Below are 22,695 nucleotides of genomic sequence, written 5' to 3' on the forward strand. Positions count from 1 at the left end.
TTATTGTGTGCTAAGCATAGTCTTCCTTGCCTTCCCTATCGACCTTTTCCAGCCTCCCCTCCTTCTCCCCTTTGAGCCCCTACAGTTTCACTTCTAATTTTAACACACACACACACACACACACACACACACACACACACACACACACGACAGTATGTATCTACATAAAAAAATCTATGAACCACAAACCACAAGAAACATACGATATTATACTTTCTGAGAAAGGCTGCATTCCTTTGGTATGCATACCTTCAGTTGCATGCATTTTCCTGGAAATGATATGACTCTGTTATTAGTTGTATGTGACAACAATCCCATGGCGTATACACACCACATTTTGTTTACCTATTCTTTTGTTGATGGACATCTAGGCTGGTTCCATAACTTAGCCCTTGTATCTAGTGCTGCAGGGAGAATGGATTTGGCAAGGGTTTCTTGGAGTCCTTTGGAGAAATACACAGGAGTGGTATAACTGGGTCATAGGGAAGAGTTATTAGTTCTTTTGAGGAATCTCCATACTGACTTGAATAGCAGCTGCACTTTGTACATTCCCACTAGCAGTGGACAAAGGTTCCCTTTGGCCCACATTCTCATCAGCATTTGCTGTTACTTGTTTCTTAACAACTGTTATTTTAACTGGGGTGGGATAGAATTTATGTGCTTTTGACTTGCAATTCTCCGATGGCTTGTGAAATTGAGCATATTTTTCCATGTGTTTGTAGGTGAAGCTGAAGGATCCTAATGGTAACTCCCCATTCAGAATGATGAAGGAAGGTGTTCTATAATTGAATGCCCTTTTATAGCATATATATCTATAGATATAGATGGAAATATATACACAAATATATATATATATACATAGATAGATAGATAGATAGATAGATAGATAGATAGATAGATAGATAGATATGGAACATCCAATGAAACATACATGGAAGAATGGAAGTGAGTCATTTTCTGGAAAATAATGTAACCAAAAATAAATATAAAGCCAACAGTGCCAATCTCAGAAAGATTCTTAGATTTTCTATAGCTACACAAAGGCATAGATCCACAGATGAAGTAAAAATAGAAGGGAAAGTATGTCGATGATCACAGGTATTCATGGGAGAGAGAAGGGAAAGGGAGGGGAGGGATTATGAGTAAGAGTTGCCAGGACATACAATATGTACTTGTATTAAAACTTTAATTATCAAAAGAACATGCCACATGGCCCTCGATAGCAATTTCTTCAGGTGATAAAAAGGTAGTTAGCGAGGCATCGATCAACACTGTGAGATGTGTTCAGATGTGTCCAGCTTTGAAATGGGGATAAGAAAAAGGCTATGTTCAACTGTGTAAATCATGCAGGAAGTGGCCACTGGGAAGAAAGGAAAGGGAATCCCATTTTCCTTTTGTTCCCCAAACTTCTGTACTGCACAATTTCTTACCTAACAAATGGTCACTAAGAAAAACATCAGAGAGTAGCCCTGCTTCGGTGGATGTCAGGATGGGTGACCCCAAGATGGCCTCCTGTCTGCTCACCTCACTCTCTCCCATATACCACCTTTTACAACTCTTTGTGACAATTTAATTAAGACACAACCCTTGGGATTTGGATGCAGCGAATGTAAGTGGCAAGATCAGAACAATCTCCTTCCTGTCTCCTTCTTATGAAGCAATTCAAAGCTTGTGGTTTCTATTCAATTTGTTATAATGACAGTGTTTAATCATGGAGTCTACTCGGCAGCCCGCTGCCGAATTGAGGTCACACATGCGACTATTCAGGCATAGAGCACATAATCTATAACTAAGATTTCGCCCCTGAAGCTCTGGAGGCTGTGCCATTAATTAACACTGCACTTATTTCAAAAATAATATGCATTACGGCCTTTAAAAATGTAACCTTGGCTTGGAAGGAGCGTGAGTCCTGATGAGGCCCCTTGGCCATTGCTATTAATGTATGAAGAGTTTAGTCACAGGAAGAGTCTGATACGTTCATTCAGACCTGTTAAATTAACAGCCTTCTCTTCTAATTTCTCAGAAACCCATAGCATAACCTCCATATGCAGCTCCTATCTGATCTCCTAGCCATAAACATAAGCATTTAGGCTTACGGGCCCGATTCTTGTGCTTATACACATCTCGTCAGAGCCACAGGAGCCAGCGTTAGGAGTACTGAACATCATCCCGGTGTGCAATAAATATTTTTAATCGAGTGAACAATGAAAAAAAAAAAAAAAACCTTTGACCCTCAGCTTGGCCTTGTCTTTAGTCATAAAAGTTTCTTTCCACTGACTGCAGGCGGGTCTCCATGGAAAGGCGAGCTACTCTTCTCTGCAGTCAACACACACTCTGCTGCTGATCAATCAAGCTGAGTCTTTACGGCTCAGCAGCATGCAAATGTACAGGAACGAGGTAGAAATATGACAGAAGACTTACAGTTTCTGGGTAGAGGGCACATGTTTCAGGAACATCAATGCACTGGGGCTAAATTGTTGTTCTACTATACTCGATATATCGTTTTAAAAGAAAAGATTTCTTTTTTGTTTTAACTGTGCACATAGATGTGTCTCTGTTCAGGCTATACACACATGAGTGCAGTACCTACAGGGGCCAAAAGAGGGCATTGGATCCCCTCGAGCTGTTGTTATGGACAGTTGTGAGCTGCCCAATGAAGATTCTGGGAACTGAACTCAAGTCCTCTTCGAGAACTGTATACACTCTTAACTGCTGAGTCATCTCTCCAGCTCTTATATAGCCAACATATTCTATGTGGAGTTATTTTGTTAGGATAAAATCCCATGAATGTATACTGCATGCTTTACTTCATCAACTTACATGGCCATCTGTTGGTCTGATCTTTCCTCCTATGAATGTTTCCTCCTTAACACTAAAAGTTGATGTTATTTTTGTCAATTAGTACATGTGCGTATGTTTTTGAGTATGTGCATGTTGATGTTGGGGAGTTGTCCATGCACGCATATGTGTGTGTGCACATAATAAGTGTGTGCACTCTGTTGTATGGAGATCAGACAGAAACTGGCTATTGCTCCTCAGGCTCTTTGCAGAGGATCTCTCACTATCTTGGATTTAGCTGATTAGTCCAGACTGGCTGGTCAGCAAACCTTAGGGCTTGGCCTTGTTCTAACATTCTTGCACTAAGATTACAGACATAATTTTTTTTTTAAACATGGGTTCTAGGAATTGAACTAGATTTCTAGTGTTGGCCAACTCAAGCACTTAGACCCACTGAGCCATCTCCCCAGCCCCTGATAAGGTCTTTCAGGTGTTGCTTCATTGTTTGGTTGAGGGCGTGCAGAGATTTTCGTGAGTCTGCATTTCAGTGGGGCACAGGTCACTGAGTGACTTGTCTTCTGCTGGGTAGTTTCACAGGTACATCTGCAAACATGTTCTTATGGGGGAGGGGAGGACACACAATCTCATAGAAAAGTAGATGACACTTTACCTGAGGTGGTGGGCTTGGGAAGGTGACTCTGTGAGGCTCTTATCCCTCTGGCCATCATGCTGGGGTCAGATACGGAATGGATGATCGTGGACTCTGAGGAGCTCTGGCTGTCTGTGGAGGAAGGCACTTCACGGTCAAGGGTTTGGGCTCTGGCAGAGGATGGCATGGAAGGGGCTGGCTGGAGAGGCAGGAGGGGATCAGTGTCCTCTGGGGAGTCCTGCTGGCATATATATCGTCCCATTGAGCGATTTCCTGAGTCTGGGAGGGGGAAGGTTCCAATCCCGCTGTCCAATGTTCTCATCTGGCAGTTCGATTCTGACACAGAAACACAGAGGGAGATTAGAGACTTAGAGAAAGGATGTCCCTGAGGCTTGCTGACAGAGAAGAAGGTAAGAAGAAGGTTGTTATTTGGATGTGAGCTGGAGGAAAGGAAGCATCCTGAGGGAACTATTTAGAATTTATCTAAAGGCCAGGGCAGGTGAGTTGACTCTGTAGAAAAGGCCTTTACTTGATTTGGAAGCTTGGTGACCTGCATGTGCCCATGGGAAGGTGGAAGGAGAGAAAAAAACTCCACAGAGTTGTCCTCTATCCTCTACATGCCTACTATGACCTACGTGCTCCCACCCCTGACACTGTGGAGACACACACACACACACACACACACACACACACAATAATAATAATAATAATAATAATAATAATAATAATAATAATAATAATAATAATAATAATAAAACGACAAAAGAAAAACGATACATTTGAAGACAGTGTATTAAATATCCTGCGAACTGTATGAAGATGAGCTTTAATTGAATATGAAACTGTCTCCTCCTCATAATGGTCCATGGTAGGTGGACACAGTTGCATGGCCATACACACCAGATAGGTCTCCAGAGTGATGAGAGAAAAAGGAGCCGCCGTTAAGAGACCGGTGATTATTTTTGATTATCTTTATTTCAGTCTGAGGCTCATACAGCTTCAATTAGGTGAAGTTTATTAACTGAAATAAAGTGAGTAATGAGCACATGTAACAGACTGGAGTGCTGTTCTGACAAAGGGGATGGCGTGTCTCCTGCGTGAATTATCACCACTAGGCAGCTGACCCAGTCCTCAGCCTCTAGATTGGACAGTGAAGTCAGTTTATTTGAAATGTACTTAGGGGTCAGAGAAGCAATAGGCATGTGATATGTGTTTCCCAGACACCTTATGGAGAAGGGGTAGGGCTGCTCTGCCTCTACTACTTTATGTAGTGACAAAACTCATCGCAACCTATTGTGTTTGTGTGTCCATGTGTATGTGTGTGTTTGTGTATTTGTATGTGTCAAGTCTAGAAGTCAATGTCTGGTGTCTTCCTCAATTATGCTCATATAAATATAAAACCAGATAGATGCATATAAAACCATATGTATTTACCATAAAACCATATATATTTACCATATATATATATTTACTATGTATATGATATGATGCATTCAGTAAATTTTATCTTAATCTTCATAAGAAGTTTACATAGAAAATTTCTGACAAAATTTACTTCTTATTTAATTTCTAAGATGCAAAAGTGGTTTACGAAAGCTAATGAGATAGTCTCCAAAATATGATTGTCATATAGAGTTTCTGATCTTACGATAAAAATCTCAGAATGAAATGTCCTTGTCATCTTATAAGCCTCTTTTAAGTCTAGGACTGGGTAGGAGGTGCATCTTAGCACTGTTTTGAACACAGTGTGGGATGGAATAGCTATGATAGAATCTTTGTGGTTACCAGCTGTCATGTCTCCAGTGCTGTATGAAGAGTGCCTTGTAGTATGGCGGCCAATAGAGTGGGGTCTCTGCACAAGACGGAGTTCAAGCTATAGCCTTCCATATGTATTAAAGTTTGGTTTTTAACCAATCTCTGCAATTTAGACTGGCACTGTCATACTGCATGATAGAAAAGAATGGGAAAATAAATGGTACCACGGGTCAACTGCTCAGTGTGCTGATTATGTGTTAGGACAGACCTGAGAGGCATCTGTAAGTGTTGAACACAATCTTGCTTAGCCATCAGTTAGTACCCAACTCCAGTATGCCCATCACATCCCCCCCTCAAACTTCTTCACTGTAAGTAGTAGCATACAGAGGACTTTTCAATACAGAGGTAAAACGAAAGGAAGATGATTTTGGAAGTTAGGAGGCTGTGGTTGTTTAAATGAGAGATATCCTCCTCTGGCTCAAGCATTCCAACACTTGGTCTCAGTTGGTGGTGCCATTTTGGGGAGGTCATAGAACCTTTGGGAGGTGGAGCCTTGTTAGACAAAGTATAGCACTGGGGCTGGTATTTGTGTGTAAGTAGTCTTGCCACACTTCCAGGTCGCACTCCGTACTTTACACTCTTACGGGTGAGAAGTGAGCTCTCATCTGTCAGCTCCTGTTGCTGTGCCTGTCACTTGCTGCTATGCTTGCTCGCCATGATGGATCCTCACCTCCCTATAACTGTAAGCTCAAATAAAACTCCTTCTTCTGTAAATTGCTTTGGTCGTAATAGTTTATCAAAGCAACAGAGAAGTATCTAATATAGAAACAGTGTCCTTCTGTAAAAGGGGACTTCAATCTTCACAGTATTTACTGGATGGAGTGAAGCTCAGTTCCCATCTTCAATACGGTGTCCTTCCCTTAGTATACTATAGGATCTGGATTCAGCTATGGGCTGTAGGGTCCCTGACTCCCATGGCTGTGCTCTTGGAGGTGCTTTTGTCTTCTAGGCTCAGAAAGGCAGAATCTCAGCCTTTTTCATTTCAGGGCCTCCACATGGTCAGCTTTACTGTTAACCACTCTTCCAGATAACTCACTGAATGAGAATGGTACCCATAGGTTCAATTATTTAAATGTTTGGTTCCTAGTTATTGGACTATTGGAAAGGATTAAGAGGTGTGTAACTGGGGGGTGGGATCTGAGGTTTCAAAAGCCCACATCAGCACTTCAGGCTCTCTCTCTGTCTCCCCACCACCACCACCTGCTGCCTGTGCAAAGTCTCAGCTACTCCTCCAGCACCGTGCCAGCCTGCATGCCACCATGCTTTTCACCATGATGGTCATGGACCCAGTCTCTGATGTGGTCAGCAATCCCAACTAAATGTTTCCTTCTGTAAGTTGTGCTAATTAGAACAGTAACTAAGATATTCACAAAGGAGACTCCATGCTCACAGAGTGATTGTTAGAACAGACGATGAGCTGTTTATATGAGAAGATATATTCTTAAGAGATTTTTCCTCCCTCCCTCCCTCCCCCCCTTCCCTCCCTCCCTCTCTTCCTTCCTTCCTTCCCTTCTCCCTCCTCTCCCTTCCTTCTTCCCATATAAAAATGTTGAGTGTCAGCTGGCTGCTTAGCCAACAGAGCTAAATTGTGTGCTCCCAGTTTAGTGAGAGACCTTGTTATTGAAATGATCATAGGAGCTAGAGTGATGGTTCAGTGGTTGAGAGTACTTGATGCTTTTCCAGAAGTTCCAAGTTCAAGTCCCATCACCTACATGGAAGTTTACAACTGTGTGTAGATCCAGTTCCAGGAGCTGTGGCACTGTCTTCTGACCCTTACTAGAACAAGGCCCCTATGTGGTTCATAGATATACATGCAGAAAAAAATATACATACATACATACATACATATATATATACACACACACATGCATGCATGCATACATACATACATACGATAAAGAATAGAGCAACTGAGGAATATATCTGAAATCAACCTTTGGACCTCCACATGTTTATGTACATATGTGCACTCATAATTCATACATACATGAACACATACAGACACAGGAAAGGGAGAAAGACTATCAGCTTTTCTTTCAGAGATCTCCACCCCCTGAGTCTGGATGTTTCTGCTAGGTCTCTAAGGGTCCAAAACAAAAGAGTGAAGGAACTGTCTGTTTTGTGCCATTGGCCTGGAAGTTTCTGGCATCCGTCCCCTCCTTTCTTTCCCCATGAGCACACAGTACTGTCAGACCAGAAGCTGTAAACCTGGCTCGTAGAATTCCTACGTTCTCAGAGGGCTATTTGCATAGACACACTCAGAACCCACTTGCTAATAACAACGTTTTCTTTCTAATTTCTAAAGATCCCGGATGGCCAGTGTGGGGGACATGAAGGTGTCCTGTGTAAGAGCAGATGGAATGGGCTGCGGGCGGGTAGGGGCTCAGGCAGATGCCCGATTTCACCCTCAAGCAGATTCCTTCAGAATCCATCTACCTCGGGAAGCCAGGATGTATTGAAAGTGCTGATGCATCTTCTGTAGTTGCCTTAAAGTGCTATTAGCTTCCTGTAGTGCACAAAGAGATCGTAACTTGAAACAGCGTTGGCTACTGTACTTCTGAGGCAAGTTATTTTTTCCCCTCTCAGAGAACTGTAAGAACTCATAAAATAATTAGATGGCTGCAGGAAGAGCAAAGTTCACAGGACCAAGCCTGCTTGGAATTTTCAATGAGTTAACTTGGTCTTGCCCTAGACAGATGTCAAGTTCATATCTGTATCTGTGAATGTGGCTGCCAAAGGTGCCTTGCTAATGAGTTCAAAGGTTGGGTCACTCAGTGTTCCAGCAGGCTTCAGTCTTCCTAGGTCACCAATTACATCGCTGGCCTTGGCTCACCGGCTCACCTACTCCCATTACTCCATTTGTCTTCTATTCGCCTCTCAATGCAAACTCTTATACCTGCCACTGCTGACACCTCCCGGAAGTTTCACGGGATGACGTGGGGCACAGAAGACTAGTCATTTCAAAGCTGAGCTTAGAACGAAAACCAGATGACTCATTGAAAACAATCCCAGCTCTCAGGACACAGGCCACTTGAGCACTCCTCAGCCCAGAGCATCAGGGATGCACTGCGGCTGGTCAGCAGCAGGACCTGAAAAAATCTTACAAAGTAATGGCCTCCGAACCTTCCTTTCCTGACACAGTGAACGCACTGGAGGTGCCTGGTTTGCAAAGGGACAGATGTGCTTTCTGTTCTCAGAACAGGATAAGGCATTTCCAAAAGGACCTCTCTAAAATGATTCAGCTAAGGAGTCTCCTCTGGCACAGACTTCAGGAGTAAGGAAGTGACATTATTGGAGAGGTCAAGAGCAGCTCAGGGACAAACAAGGAACAGAGGTCCGGTTTGAGATGGTGGCAGGGAGGGAAATTTTTAAGAAATGTCTCCTATGGGGCTTTTAAACTTTTAACTTCAGGCATTAGATACAAAATCCCCAGTTAGTGCTGGGAAACACCTCTTTTAGGAATGCCTGCCAGGTAAGAATGGAGATCTGAATTTGGTAAAAATCTAGGCGTGGAGGCACAGAGCTGGGAGGGTGGAGACAAGAGCCCCTGGAGCTCCCTGTACAGTTAGACTAACCAGTGAGCTTCAGGCTCACTTAGAGACCTTATATAAAATAAAATAAAATAAAAACAAGGCAGAAGGCAGTGGAGGAAGACATGTACATATTCACAATCCACATTGACATGTACCTCCCAGTACACACACACACACACACACACACACACACACACACACACACACACACAGAGTCAACAAAAAAGCAAATAAACAAGGTGAATCTGAAGACACAGAAGAATGAAATTGGAGACCACACGCATTGGGACTGGAAAGATTAGATTTACAGAGCTGCTTGGTTTCTTGCTGATTTGGGGTGGGGGAAGGGAATCAAGGGATGTTTGACTTTCATAATCTGAGTTCATTTCTTTACTCAGTCCAGGAAATTGCTGACAATGCAGTGCTTAGTAAGTCTCCATTAGCAGCTGTGGGAAGGTTCCTGTAGGTACTTAACAACTGTATACTTAGACATCCAAAGCAAACCAAGATGTTGAAGCCAATGCAACACTGTTTGTGGCAGCAAGGTACATTTTACTAAATAAGCAATCATTTTATTTTTATAATATGTTCTTTGTAAAATGGATTTATTGATTCATATTTTTATGTGCAGTGGTGTTTTGCCTGCATGCATGTCTGTTATATGGTACAGGATCCCCCAGAACTGGAGTTCCAGACAGTTGTGAACTGGTATGTATGTGTTGGGAATTGAACCTAGGTCCTTTGGAAGAGCACCCAGTACTCTTTTTTTTTTCCATTGAATATTTTTATTTACATTTCAAATGTTATTCTCTTTCCCGGTTTCTTGGTCATAAGCCCCCTAACCCATCTCCCACCCCTTTTTTATAAGGCTGTTCCCCCTCCCCAACGCCCATTCCCCTTCTCCCCCAACATTGCCCTACACTGGGGGATCCAGCCTTCCCAGGACCAAGGGCTTCTCAGTTCAGTGATTTGCTGCTAGCATTTGCTTCTGTATTTGTCATGCTCTGGCTGTGCCTCTCAGGTGACAGCTATATCAGGCTCCTGTCGGCATGCACTTCTTAGCTTAATCAATATTGTCTTTGGTGGATATCTCTATCTCTGTCTGTCTGTCTGTCTGTCTATCTATCTATCTATCTATCTATCTATCTATCTATCTATCTATCTATCTATCTATCTGGGCTGTATACTCATGTAGGGCGGGAACTTAATGGCCGCTCCTTCAGTCTCTGCTTTGTCTCCATATGCCCTCCTATGAATATTTTTGTTCCTCTGTTTAAGAAGGAGTGAAGCATCCACATTTTGGTCATTCTTCTTCAGCTTCATGTGGTCTGCATATTATATCTTTGGTAATTCAAGCTTTTGGGCTAATATCCACTTATCAGTGAGTGCATACCATGTGTGTTTTTCTGTGATTGGGTTACCTACTCAGGATGATATTTTCCAGTTCCGACCATTTGCCTACGAATTTCATAAAGTCATTGTTTTTGATAGCTGAGTAGTATTTTACTGTGTAGATGTACCACATTTTCTGTATCTATTCCTCTGTTGAAGAGCATCTGGGTTCTTTCCAGCTTCTGGCTATTATAAATAAGGCTGCTATGAACATAGTGGAGCGTGTGTCTTTGCTGTATGTTGGAGCATCTTTTGGGTATATGTCCAGTAAAGGTATGGCTGGGTCCTCAGGTAGTGCAATGTCCAATTTTCTGAGGAACCACCAGTCTGATTTCCAGGGTGGTTGTCCCAGTCTGCAATCCCACCAACAATGGAGGAGGGAAGAGCACCCAGTATTCTTAACCACTGAACCAATCTTAGGCAATTACCTTTTGGTAACTAAATCCTTGTGAATGAGTACATTAGAATTATTAATTAGCAATTAATGAATATGGAGCAGAATAGCTATGGTTGGATACAAGCTGTATTGTATGTAAAAGTGAGGGAGCCATTTTCTTAAGAGATCTACTTTGGAGCCAGAATCCTCAGTCATTAAAAAAAAAAGAGAGAGAGAGAGAGAAAGAAAGAAAGAGAAATTGTGTATATGACTTTGCCTTTAGTTAGACTTGGGACATTACAGGGAACAGTTGAAAATTAGCTCACATGATTTGTAGTCAATGACCTGTCACTGCGTCCTGAGACATGTTCTGAGATATTACACAGGTTGGATATCCCTTACCAAAACTGCTTCAGAGGGTTTTCAGTATTCACATAGCCTTTCAGATGACTCTCTAAAGATCCAAAATTAGAAACATTCTAAATTCAAAAGATTTTTATATGTCTATGTATGTATGCATACTATATGTGCACATGCTCTGATAACTATTCAATGTTTATGTGTTTGTGTGTGCAGGCTGTTGTTCAGAAACCAACCTTGTCTATTATTCCTTCAGTGCCATTCACCCGCTGTTCATGGTTAAGTGCTTTGGCTTGTAGGTGGGCTTTTTAGCCAGAGAGTCCTAGTCATCCATGTATCTCTGTCCCACCAGAGCTGGGATTAGGAACTTGTGCCACCATAGTTGGCTTTTTCTTTGGTTTTGTTTTACATCAGTTGTAGAGATTGAACTCTAGTCCTCATGATTACAAGATGAACACTTCCCAGATTGAACTGTCTCCTCAGTCTCTATACCTAGAACTGTGCGAGCATTATATCTGCATCTCCAAAACCTGACAAGCATGTTGGGTTTTGGATCATATCTTGGGCAGACCCAGGCCATGACTGCTTCACTGCAATGAACTCGTCCCTTGCAGATTCAAATGAATCACATTACTAATCATTTTCTGCCTTTAACACCCAAAGATCCCAAGAAAACAGAAAACACAAAACCCAAATCTCTCTCTATTTTCACTTTGAAAATTCCTGCTCTATCTATAAAACCTTGAGCTGAAAGCCCAGTGTGGTAGCATAGAGACGGAGGCAGGGGCATCCCTGGAGTTTGCTGACCAGCTAGCCTAGGTCAATTGGTGAATTCCAGAACAGTCAGGGACCTTGTTCAAATCAACACAGCACTTGAGAAATAGCTAACGACACACACATAAACACAGACACACAGACACACACACACACACCCCACGTCAGCCAGACACACAGTGAAAATCCATCACAACACAACAGCCATTTTATTTATTATTGGGCACAATTTCCTTATTTGCCTATAAACCACGTAGTCATATAAATGCGTCTTAGTAAGGATCATCTCCAGGTTTGTACACATCTTTAAGCAACATGGTGTGGTACTGGCAATGAAACTTAAACCACAGACGGGAGCACAGATTTCTTTATTTGCACATCCCTCTCTTCATCTGTCTGGCTGAAATAAGCTTAAGAAAAAAAATCCAAGCCAGTTGCCAAAACCCTATCCATTAAACATAGGTTATTTGTTTTAAGTTTGCCCCACCATTTTTTCAGGCAGTACAAAAAAACAAACAAACAAACAAACAAACAAACAAACAAAAAACAGATTAAACTGGTGATTCATCACCAATCGTTTGGTAACTTTTGGCTGTGGCATGAAGATGACCTTCTAGAAGGTTAAATTCAGTGGGATGGCTTGGGATGCTCGAGAATCCTCTTCAGTCTCTGAGTTCAAGCCGAGTTTAAGCCATCTGGGGCATGAAGAATGTATAGGAGGAGAATGTGAATTTGTTTTCCAATCCTTTGAGCTTTTCCTTGGCATGAAAAACACCAGATGTTGGGAATTTTGGTTCACTGTTGTATAGGGAGCGGGTATAAGCAAAAGAGTAGAACATTAAGAGGAAATAAAATATTGAAAGGAAAGGCCAGTAAGATGTCTCAGCAAGGAAAGAGCTCATAGTGCAAGCCTAATGATCTGAATTTGATCCATGCAACATGCAGAAAGCCCTGTACAGTAGCACGAATCTCTAAGGCCAGGACTCCTCCTGTGAGATAGGAAATGGAGATAGGCAAATTCCTAGAAGTCTGTGGATCTACCCTGGAGTACATAGGCAAAAAGAAATAACAGGAAAGACCTGTCTTGACAAGGTAGTACGAGAGAACTGACTCCCCTAAGTTGTCCTCTTACCTCAAAATAATACTATGTCATGAATGTTCTAACACACACACACACACACACACACACACACACACACACACACACACACACAAATAACATATTAAAATTTTAAAGGCAAATAGTAGATCCTGAAAGCGCTTTGTAAAGATAAAGGGGAAGCTATTTTGAATGAATATACAAAAGAACCACCTGAGGCTGGGTTAGTACCCTTCAAAATTAATATTTGGGGACAGGAATATCACGAATGATTTTAATAGGTTGTTGCTGGGGGATATGAACTAGAGAAGGATAGAAATGTGTTGTAAATGCCTGTAGACCTTACCCTCAGAAATCTTCCTTGCATTTACATATACAATGAAACCCTCTTAAGGAATGTTCCTTCCTGCTATTGATGGATGACTTCTGACATTGTTCTATGGATTACTATTCTCAGATTTTCTATATAATTCTTCGAATCTCTATTGATTTTGCCATTTAGTGTGTGTATGTGTATGTGTATGTGTGTGTGTGTGTGTGTGTGTGTGTGTGTGTGTGTATTTGTGTGAGCAGGGTATGTGCATCCCTATGTATGTACCTGTGGCCAAAGAGGCAAAAATAACACTGTGTCTTTCTCATTCTCTCTCCACCTTAGTTTTTGAGATAAGGTCTCTTACTGAACCTTAAAGTTTGCCAATTTCTTTAGACTGGCTAACCAGTCTTCCTATCTTTGTCCCTTAAACAATGGGATTACAGGTATGTACTGAGGTGACTAGCTTCTACGTGGGTGACGACTATCAAACCCAGATTCCCATGCATGCTCAGTTAACACTTTCCCAACTGACCCACACCTACTGCCCTTGAACCTTTCTTGATCTCACAAAATTAAAGATTGATCTCTACTCTATCATCCCCTCAAAATTCTGAGATCAAGTCCTGACCCCGTCATATCTTGCTATGGTAGTGTGCCTATTTTAGAAAACAATGCTTAGGCTTTTCTTCACCAGGATAGTCAAGCATGGGCTAATGGACAGGCTTTTTTGTGGTTCTCCTTCACTGACCTAGGGATGGATGTGGATCCCAGATGCCTAGATCAATTCTTTAGTTAATTGTCAATTACAGCACACAGTCCTCATGCAACTCAGCTTTCTCAGCTCTTTGCAAAGCAATGGGTACCCCTTCCTGTTTTCAATTCAGGTAAAATTTTGGTCTTCTTAGCATGGCATTTTTCTATCTGAAGATATATCAACCTTAAATAAATAAAGTTAAAAATTGCACACACACACACACACACACACACACACATACACACACTTTTATAATTCAATGCATATGTGGAGGTCAGATATCAGTCTTCACCTTCCTCCTAGTTGAAATGGGGTCTCTTGTTTGTATTGTATATGCAGACTAACTGACTTAGGAGCTTTTGGGAATTCTGTCTCTTCCTTCAAATTCTATAGACCAGCTGGTAGTCTAGATATGTGTTACCCTGTTGGGCTTTTATCTGGGATCTAGGGAGTTGAACCCAGGTCCTCCTGCTTGTGAAGCAAGGGCTGTATCTATTGAGTCATCTCCCCAGTGCTCAATAAAATTAATTGTATCAGCATAACTTTCTAAAGTACCACAATGGTTTGTTCCAGCCCTGCCCCGTGTTCATCATTTTCCTAATCATAGAAAAACCAATTTATCTCTCCTCTTTTTCCTGTTATCTTTATCTCTTCTTGGTTATTTCCCCCACAGCCTGATTATAACAGAGCTGTATCTGTGCATCCTTTAATCCACTTTCAAACTGGTACTTATGTAAAGGCATTTTAAAGGTCTAGACGGATGATGTTTACTGATTCTACACAGTGAACAAACTCATTACATTCCCGGATGAGTAAGTTATGGTTTCTCCTTGGAGAATGCACAACACTGCTATCCTAAAAGGTTATTCGTGTCGCCATTCAATTGCTGTTCTCTCTCCCTCCTGCCTTCTCCCTCCTTCCTCCCCTCCCTTCAGCCACTCTAGCTGTCTTGACAAAACAAAGTGAAAACTGAACAGTTATCTGGTTGAATCTGATGGACACTGATGGCTATTATGGGTAATTCTGCCTCTCTAAATCTCTACTACTCCATATCAAGCATGATGCATCCTATAGACATTTGCCTCTACTCCCCATCTCACCTGCCTGATAGCATCTGCTTTGATAAGGCACATGAGAGAAGTGAGGAAAGAAAATAAATTAGGGGCGGGATGCTGTGGAAAAGGATTCTAAGGAGTTTTACTTTGCAAGAAGCATACAAATCAAGATTCATGCAAAGAGTCAGACCTGTCAACTTAGCAACTAATAAAATGTTAACTGAGGAGTTCTCTCTCTCTCTCTCTCTCTCTCTCTCTCTCTCTCTCTCTCTCTCTCATACACACACACACAGAAGCATACATATATTAATACTCAAACCCATAGATACATATACATTTCTATGATATACATATATACCATGAGCATACACATGCACATAATAGAGATACCCATATATACATGCATACATACATACATACATACATACATACATACATACATACATGTATACAAAGGCCAAATTGACATACCTACACACATGTGCATGTACACACTCATACACACACACACACACAAACACACACACCCTCACAGCCACACACACGCAAGCTATGCTGTCTTTATAAATTGCATAGCAGGCTGCACAGAACTTGATCTCTAAATCAAAATGAGACTGAGCTTATAATTTCTTCAGACAAGTGCCTGGATTTGGTTTCTGAACTCTGAGAGAGAATTCCTATAGAGCCCGGAGGTCTTGCTGGATTGGAGAGATAATGCAGACATTAAGGGAGAAGAGACCTGGCAGCTAGGACTGCACTACACTGGAGAGGAAGGCTGGTAACAGGGCTTTTCTTACAGTCTTGTCCGAGTGCAGCACATGCATGAGGTGAGGCTCAGTTCTCAGAGACAATTACTATGAAGCACTAGGTTGCATAATTCCTGGAGCTCATGCAAGACAGAAAATAATAAGACATTTCAACCATCAGGAGAGGTGAAGCCCTTCAATATGAAGAACATAGAATTCAAGGGGAGTTCAAACCTCAGGAGTGAAATTAAATCGTACTCAGAATAGAAGCTCCCTAGACCAGTCATAGCAGAACGTGGATGTAAGCCTTGAAAAAGAAAACCTCTGTGCTAATATACAAAGTGTGTCCAGTGGTCTACAGAAAGACAACAGGTGTAATTCACAGTCTCTTGTGATTGATTAAAAATCATCAGGCATACAGAAGAGCAGATGATTGGGCTTCCTACCCAGGGGAGAATTAAACCAGAAGAAACCAAAAGAAATGATAGAGATAAGGAAGTTAATAAATAAGAACTTGAAATCATTATTGGTAACACTATAAAAATACAAAGAGGTATAAAAGTTGTACACAATCAGGATGGATCAAAATCGTCAAGACGGCCACACGGAAATCATCACCACAGGAAGCTACATGCAAATGAGAGCTACATTGCATGGGATTAGTAACAGAGAAGCCAGGTACAGCAGACTCAGCAATGAGATTGAAGATAAAATAAATAGCTCAAAATAGAACTCGGGAAACAAAGGCAAGGACAAAATTGTAAAGAACAGCGGAGTGTCAGTGACCTGGGAGTCTATACTAAGTAGGTAAATAGGCTCTCCTCAAACTACGGAAGCAAAGAAAAGAGAGGAAAGAAATGAAAAATAACCATAAATGTTACCGAATTTAATGAATAACCATAAAATCCAACATCCAAGAAACTCAACTAATCCTAGTCAGACCAAAAATGAAGAAAATTCACACAAGACGCACCTTACCTAAATGCTTGAAAATGTGTGGTAAAATCTTGAGAGAACCTGACAGGAGACTTTCCAGAGGAACCAAGAGAGACAGCAGACTGCATGTTAGAAACCATGAAAGCCAGGAGACAGATAGTGGACCACTGTCCTTAGGCTGCTAAGAGGAACAGCCTGGTGATACTGAAAACATTAACTTCTGTGGTTAAACACTTGTCCCACAAATGGGAGGGCCAGTTTGAATCCCAGAAATCATGAGAATACAGGGTAGGGGTGGCAGCCTACCTGTAATTTCTGCATTGGAGACATAAAATCCACAGAATATGTGGCTAGCCATAAATTGGTGAGCTCTGGATGTGACTGAATGACATAGCTTGATGAATAAGGTGAAGGAATAACCAAGGAGAATTCTTGACATCAATAATTTTGGACAGAGAGAGGAGGGGAGAGAGGGAGGGGGAGGGAGGGAGGGAGGGAGGAGGGAGGGAGAAGAAGAAGAAGAAGAAGAAGAAGAAGAAGAAGAAGAAGAAGAAGAAGAAGAAGAAGAAGAAGAAGAAAGAAGGAGGAAGAAGAAGAAAGAAGGAGGAAGAGGAGGGAAGGAGGGAGGAAGAGAGAGAGAGAGAGGCACACAAGCAGACACACATATGTGTAAGCACATACACACACCCTACATATGTGTCTATACTGAGTAGCTGGTTTTAAAAACACCAAATGAATGATTGATTGGATGAATAAATCAATAAACCTAAAAACTAAACAAGAAAGACTAAGAAAAGTCTAATTGACATATAACAGATACATGCAAATTAATGCATGTAGGAATTAATCAAAACGAAGTTTGAGGTGTTGCACTAACATCAAACCATGCCAACTTCCGACAGAAATGCTTCCGGGGTGAAGACCACATGTTAGGGGTGTTATTATTCATTGAGTAGACCTGCTTATCCTAGGAGTGAGTGCTGGCAGCCTAGAACTCTGAAATGTAAGAGGCAAACCTGTTGAGTCACTGACATGAGCTAACCCTGAAATGAGGAGAAGACCACTCTGAAGCATAGAACAGATGGAGACATAAATGAGAGATGGGCAAACAGGACAGGAAGAGGCATTTGAATCCCATCCTACTCGGATCAGAATCTTTTCACATAAAGATTCATCGAGGTAGGCCAAGTCCACTATTATGAAAGATGCCTCACCGAACTAAAGATCTGTTGAAATTATACAAAATATATTTTATAAGGATTATAGAAGTAAGCCATAAAGGAACGGAAGATAGATAAAAATTCAAATTCTTTGAAACTGAACAGAATATGACTACATGCTCTGCAATTTAAAGGTCAAATTAGAAAACAGCTTGACTCAAATGAGCATGAAAACACAACAGGATATAACAAAAGTGATGAACAATTCAAATATTGTGTTATAGCCAGGTAGGAACATTAAGAACACAGGAGACACAGAAAATGTAAACAAGTTTAGAATTTGTGATGTTACACATATTAATTTTGTTATTTAACAAATTCATATATAATGTATTTTGATTACTAGCTTTATCTGCCCTAATTAATAAACTTAAAAATAATTTGGGGATGAAGAGATGGTTCAGCAGACCTTGCTGGTTTGTGGAGGGCCTGGGTTCAGTTCCCAGCACCCACTACAGGCAACTCATAAAACCTGCAACTGTAGCTCCAAGCGATCCACCAGTTCTGACCTCTGTGGACACACACACACACATACGCCCAAGCAGACACGCACGTTTCCACATAATTCCTTTGAGTGATCCAGATAACCTCACAGGTCATTAAGCTAGAGCAATGGCGACCTGTTTCTTTGGCTGATCCTTAGGCCTCTATCTGTGGGGAAAAAAAGCCTTTAATCATAGCTCCCTAGGACAGGTCACACACCAGAGTGTTAGAGGGCAGCACTGCTTTTCTCCTTACAGATTATATCAAAGAACCAGCGAGGCAGGGTAGGTACTGTGAGGCCCTTCCCTGACTCATTCCAACGTTTCTGTCTAAATTGGGGATGTATATGACTAAAGATATAGAGATGGAGGAACAGATTCCCTGAGTTAATAAGTGTCACGGTCCTAAGGCACAGCAGATTCAGGCTCAGTTGTGTTTCTAGCGTGCTATTCTGGTTCCTAAAATGTCAGCAGTGGCTTATGGAAGACACGAAGGCTCGGGGATTAGTTCAGCACCTTGGATTCTGCCCTTGAAGTTTCAACTTCCTTTCTTTTCTTTTTTTTTCTTTTTGGCTTTCTTCTTTGTTTAGGAGAAATAAACCAGATTTGGCAGAAAATGTGATGAGAAACTGCACCATTTTGATCCAAGGATAATATGTGAGAAATTGAAAGATGTTATCAAGAATGCGTGTTGATATCATCCTCAGCTATTTTCATAACATGGCCTTCCAAGAGGGCGGCCGTGATGTCACTGCATGTTGAATGATACACAATGTGCAACTGCTTCTTTAGGAGCTACCTCATGGGGACAGGACAGGAAAGATGTGTACAAGATACGGCCAGTTCCTTCATATCAGAGAGCAGCGTTATGGCATGAGGAGAGGCATGCTACAATAAGAAGGAGGGCTAAGAAAGGGGGAAAAACAGAAGAAGGTTGTGCATTGACTATGAAACGGAGATTGCTGACATGCTTGAATGCTGACGTGCCAAATGGAGGCACTGTTTGGGAAGGTTGGGGGAACCTTCAGGAGGTAGATGTCTGTGAGACAGTGGTGGTAGGCTTTGAGGTTTGATAGCCTGCCCCACTTCCTGTTCACTCTCCACTTCCTGAATGTGGATGCAACATGACCAGCCAGTTTCGTGCTCCTGGCACCATGCCTTCCCTGCCTGGAGGGAGCAGGAGGGGGAGCCATCCAGAATGACTGTATCCCAACAGAACTGTAAACCAAAATGTCTCCTTGAGACTTCTGTTTCGTCAAGGAATTTTTATCACAGCAACAGAAAAAGTCACTAGGACCAAGGTGACCAATAGGGATGGGGAGACAGAAGGGAAGGGGGAAGAGGAGGAAGGAGAAGGGAAGACGAGGAGGATGGGGAAGAGCAGGGAGGGGATGGGAGAGGAGCAGCAGCTAGGGAATGCTCAACTGTGTTCTGAAGCTGTAACTGGAATGTTCTAACAACATCTGACCTTCTCCATAAGCAGCAGTGCCCGGGAACAGGGAAGGAAATGGAGAACAGCATCGTTGATGATTGGGAATAAACAGGAAGTCAAAAGCTGCAGGATAATAGTGCTGAGAAGTCCCTGTGAACGCTAGAGAGTCACAGCACACTTACAGAGCCCAGCCTTACTAGTCCCAAGCAGGCCTGGGAAAGGGAGGAGGAGGGGTGGGATGAGGAGGCCACGTGTTTCTTCTGTGGGTCCTTAGTACCTCAGAGGAAGGGAGCAAGCTGAAGCTCTGAAGGTTTGTGTGGCTAGATCTGATTGACTGTGCGGGAGACAGAGACAGCTCTGTGAGGCTCAAAGCCCACGCCATCTGTTTTTGATGAATTCCTTAGCTTCTCTAGCAAATGTCTGCAGAAGGCCATCCTACATCAGAGTTTATTGCCCTCATGAACAGAAACGCACTAATAGGCATGGTCTATTGTTTAGTCATGCCCTGCCTGCTTCTGCAGCAAAGCTCCCTTCATACACTGGTCATGCCAGGGGTTAGATGATCAGTATATCAGGATTCAAGGATCCCCGTGCCATTAGCAAAGTAGACACCTTGCTTTCTCACACAGGGGTTGCTAAACCATGAGCGTCTCTTATTCTAGCCACAGTGTACCATCTATTCTAGCAATTTCATTATGAAATTCAAAACAATGGACACACACAAACACACACACACACACACACACACACACACACACACACACACCCCTATCTTTCTGGGATAAACTCAGCACAAATCTCCACTTATTACAGACTGTGGATATACTGACTGGATGATAAAGGGGGTGTTTGTGTGAGGGCTAGAATGGGTGCATCTGTGTAAACATGTGCCTGTGTGCACATGGAGAACAGAAGTCAAGAGTGGGCATCGTTCCTTAGGCACTGACCATCTTGTTTGTATGATGCAAGGTCTATCCCTGGCCTAGAGCCTCTCACCCTGGTTAGCCTAGGCTGGTTTGCCAGTGAACCCCAAGGATGCTCCTGTCTCACCTCCCCATCACTGGGGTAACACATGTGCTAGCATATTCAGTTATTTCATAAGGGAATTCTGAGAATTAAATGTCAACCCTTATGCTACAAGGCAAACACATTAATAACTGCACCATCTTCCTGGTCCCCAGAAAAGGGTCAGTTAGCCTGAAAGCCCTTGCAGCCCAGTCTTCTCCTAGAGCAGGACAACATTGTAACTACACGCATGCCAATTTTACCTTCAATTCTATGAAGTGTCCTTTGAGACCAGCAAGAGCAGCTACTGCCAGCTAAAGCCATCATCTTGCTTTAACATACAAATTCTCTCTCACAAGGATCAATCCTTTATAATGAATAATCATGCTGTGTGTAGCTATAAGATTTTCCAGGACTGAGATTCTCCCCATATTCAGGGTCTTTGGTACCTCTGGTCCCCTTGGGATGAAGTGAGCAGGAAAATGGAGATAAGCAGGGAACAACATGGGGCATCCATGTGTTATAGACATAAAGGCAAGTGTTTAGGGACAGGGAGATGGCTCAGTGTTGCACAAGTGTGGAGACCTGAGTTCGGATCCCTAGAACCCAAGTAAAAACCAGATGCTTGGTGTGTGTCTGTGACCCTCAGGTTTCTATGGAAGATAGAGACAGGAAAGTCCCCAAATGCTCACGAGGCAAGTGGTTGGAGCATCCTGTCTCAGAGGTAGAAAGCGAGGATCAGCACCTGAGGTCCTCCTCTGACCCACACCTGTGTGCCATGGCATGCATTTATCACCCCTCCCTACACACTAAGAATAATTTTTTAAAAGAAAAAGATAAGGTCAATTTTAAGTTCAGAGATTACTTACGTAAAAGTGTCTACTTTTGTTCCTCATGTGAAATTAGGAGGCAAATGAAGAAGCTTTCACTAACTGGGTGTCACTAGGACCACCTGCTCCCCTTCCCATCCATGGTAATGATGTGAGATGAATCCTGGCATCTGGAGACGCTCCCCTCCTCTGTCCAGTTTATTAGCTTCTCTTCCTCTGCCTGAATGAACGAACCTGGGCAGCTCATGGTGTTTCAACTTCCTCTAGCGGATATTCTAATTACCCTGGTGATGGCTAATTATATGAAATTGTGTTAGTCAAGATTCTTCAGAGAAAGAACCAACAAAGTGTGTGTGTGTGTGTGTGTGTGTGTGTGTGTGTGTGTGTGTGTATGCAATGTACATGTGGGTCAGGGGTCAACCTTTGGTGTCATTCTTCAGATACAATTCACCTTGTCTCTTTATTAGACTGGGTCTCTTACTGGTCTAGAACTTCCCAGTGAGCCAGGCTCATTTACAGTGAGACCTGGAATCACTGGGATTATAAGTGTACACTCCCAAGTCTGGCTATTTAGATGATGCTGGGAATCCAACTGGGATCCTGACACCTGTGCAACAGACACTTCACCAATTAAACTCTCCCGCTAGCTCCCTTTCCCAAGCTTTAGGAGAAACTGCAATGATTTAGGAATGGAATACCTTTTGAAGTGCTTACTAGATGTTTCTGAGACAGAGGATTCAGATCTTGAGGACAAAGCTTAAGACTAATTTTAGATCTGTTTCCCAAATAGACCAATAAGGATCACGTGGAAAGAATCTAGTCCTCTAGGGTCACAAAAATTGCAAACAAATATACCTGTGATTTTGGGAACACAGGATCTTGGCTCCCTCGGCTCTTTATTTTCCCACTGTTTCCCTTTCAACACATAGAAATGACAGGTGTCTTGAGAGCTGGCTAAGAATCAGGCAGGCAACAAAAGACCAGAGGTGACTATTTTCCTGGATGGGACTTGTCTTAGTTTCTTTTCTTGTTACTGTAACAAAAACATTCTCACCAAAGTAGCTTAAGGGAACAAGTTTTACTGTGGATCATGGATCCAGGGGAAGAGCCGTCATGGCTGTGAAGTCAGAGCAGCAGGAGCTTGAA

The 22,695-nt window shown here is 42.3% G+C and overlaps 1 protein-coding gene across 6 annotated transcripts in view; it reads right to left on the reverse strand.

Moving 5' to 3' along the window:
- Nckap5 (NCK-associated protein 5) overlaps positions 1-22,695 on the reverse strand; it is a 901,285-nt gene that overhangs the window by 63,221 nt on the left and 815,369 nt on the right. For all 6 annotated transcript variants that reach the window (XM_087581938.1, XM_087581942.1, XM_087581939.1 and 3 more), the window contains one exon: positions 3,449-3,763. In XM_087581938.1, coding sequence (XP_087438064.1) covers positions 3,449-3,763 — 315 coding nt within the window. The remainder of the gene's footprint in view (positions 1-3,448; positions 3,764-22,695) is intronic.

The sequence above is a fragment of the Rattus norvegicus genome, chromosome 13, assembly GCF_021556685.1.
Source record: "Rattus norvegicus strain SHRSP/BbbUtx chromosome 13, alternate assembly SHRSP_T2T, whole genome shotgun sequence".
Lineage (NCBI taxonomy): Eukaryota > Metazoa > Chordata > Mammalia > Rodentia > Muridae > Rattus > Rattus norvegicus.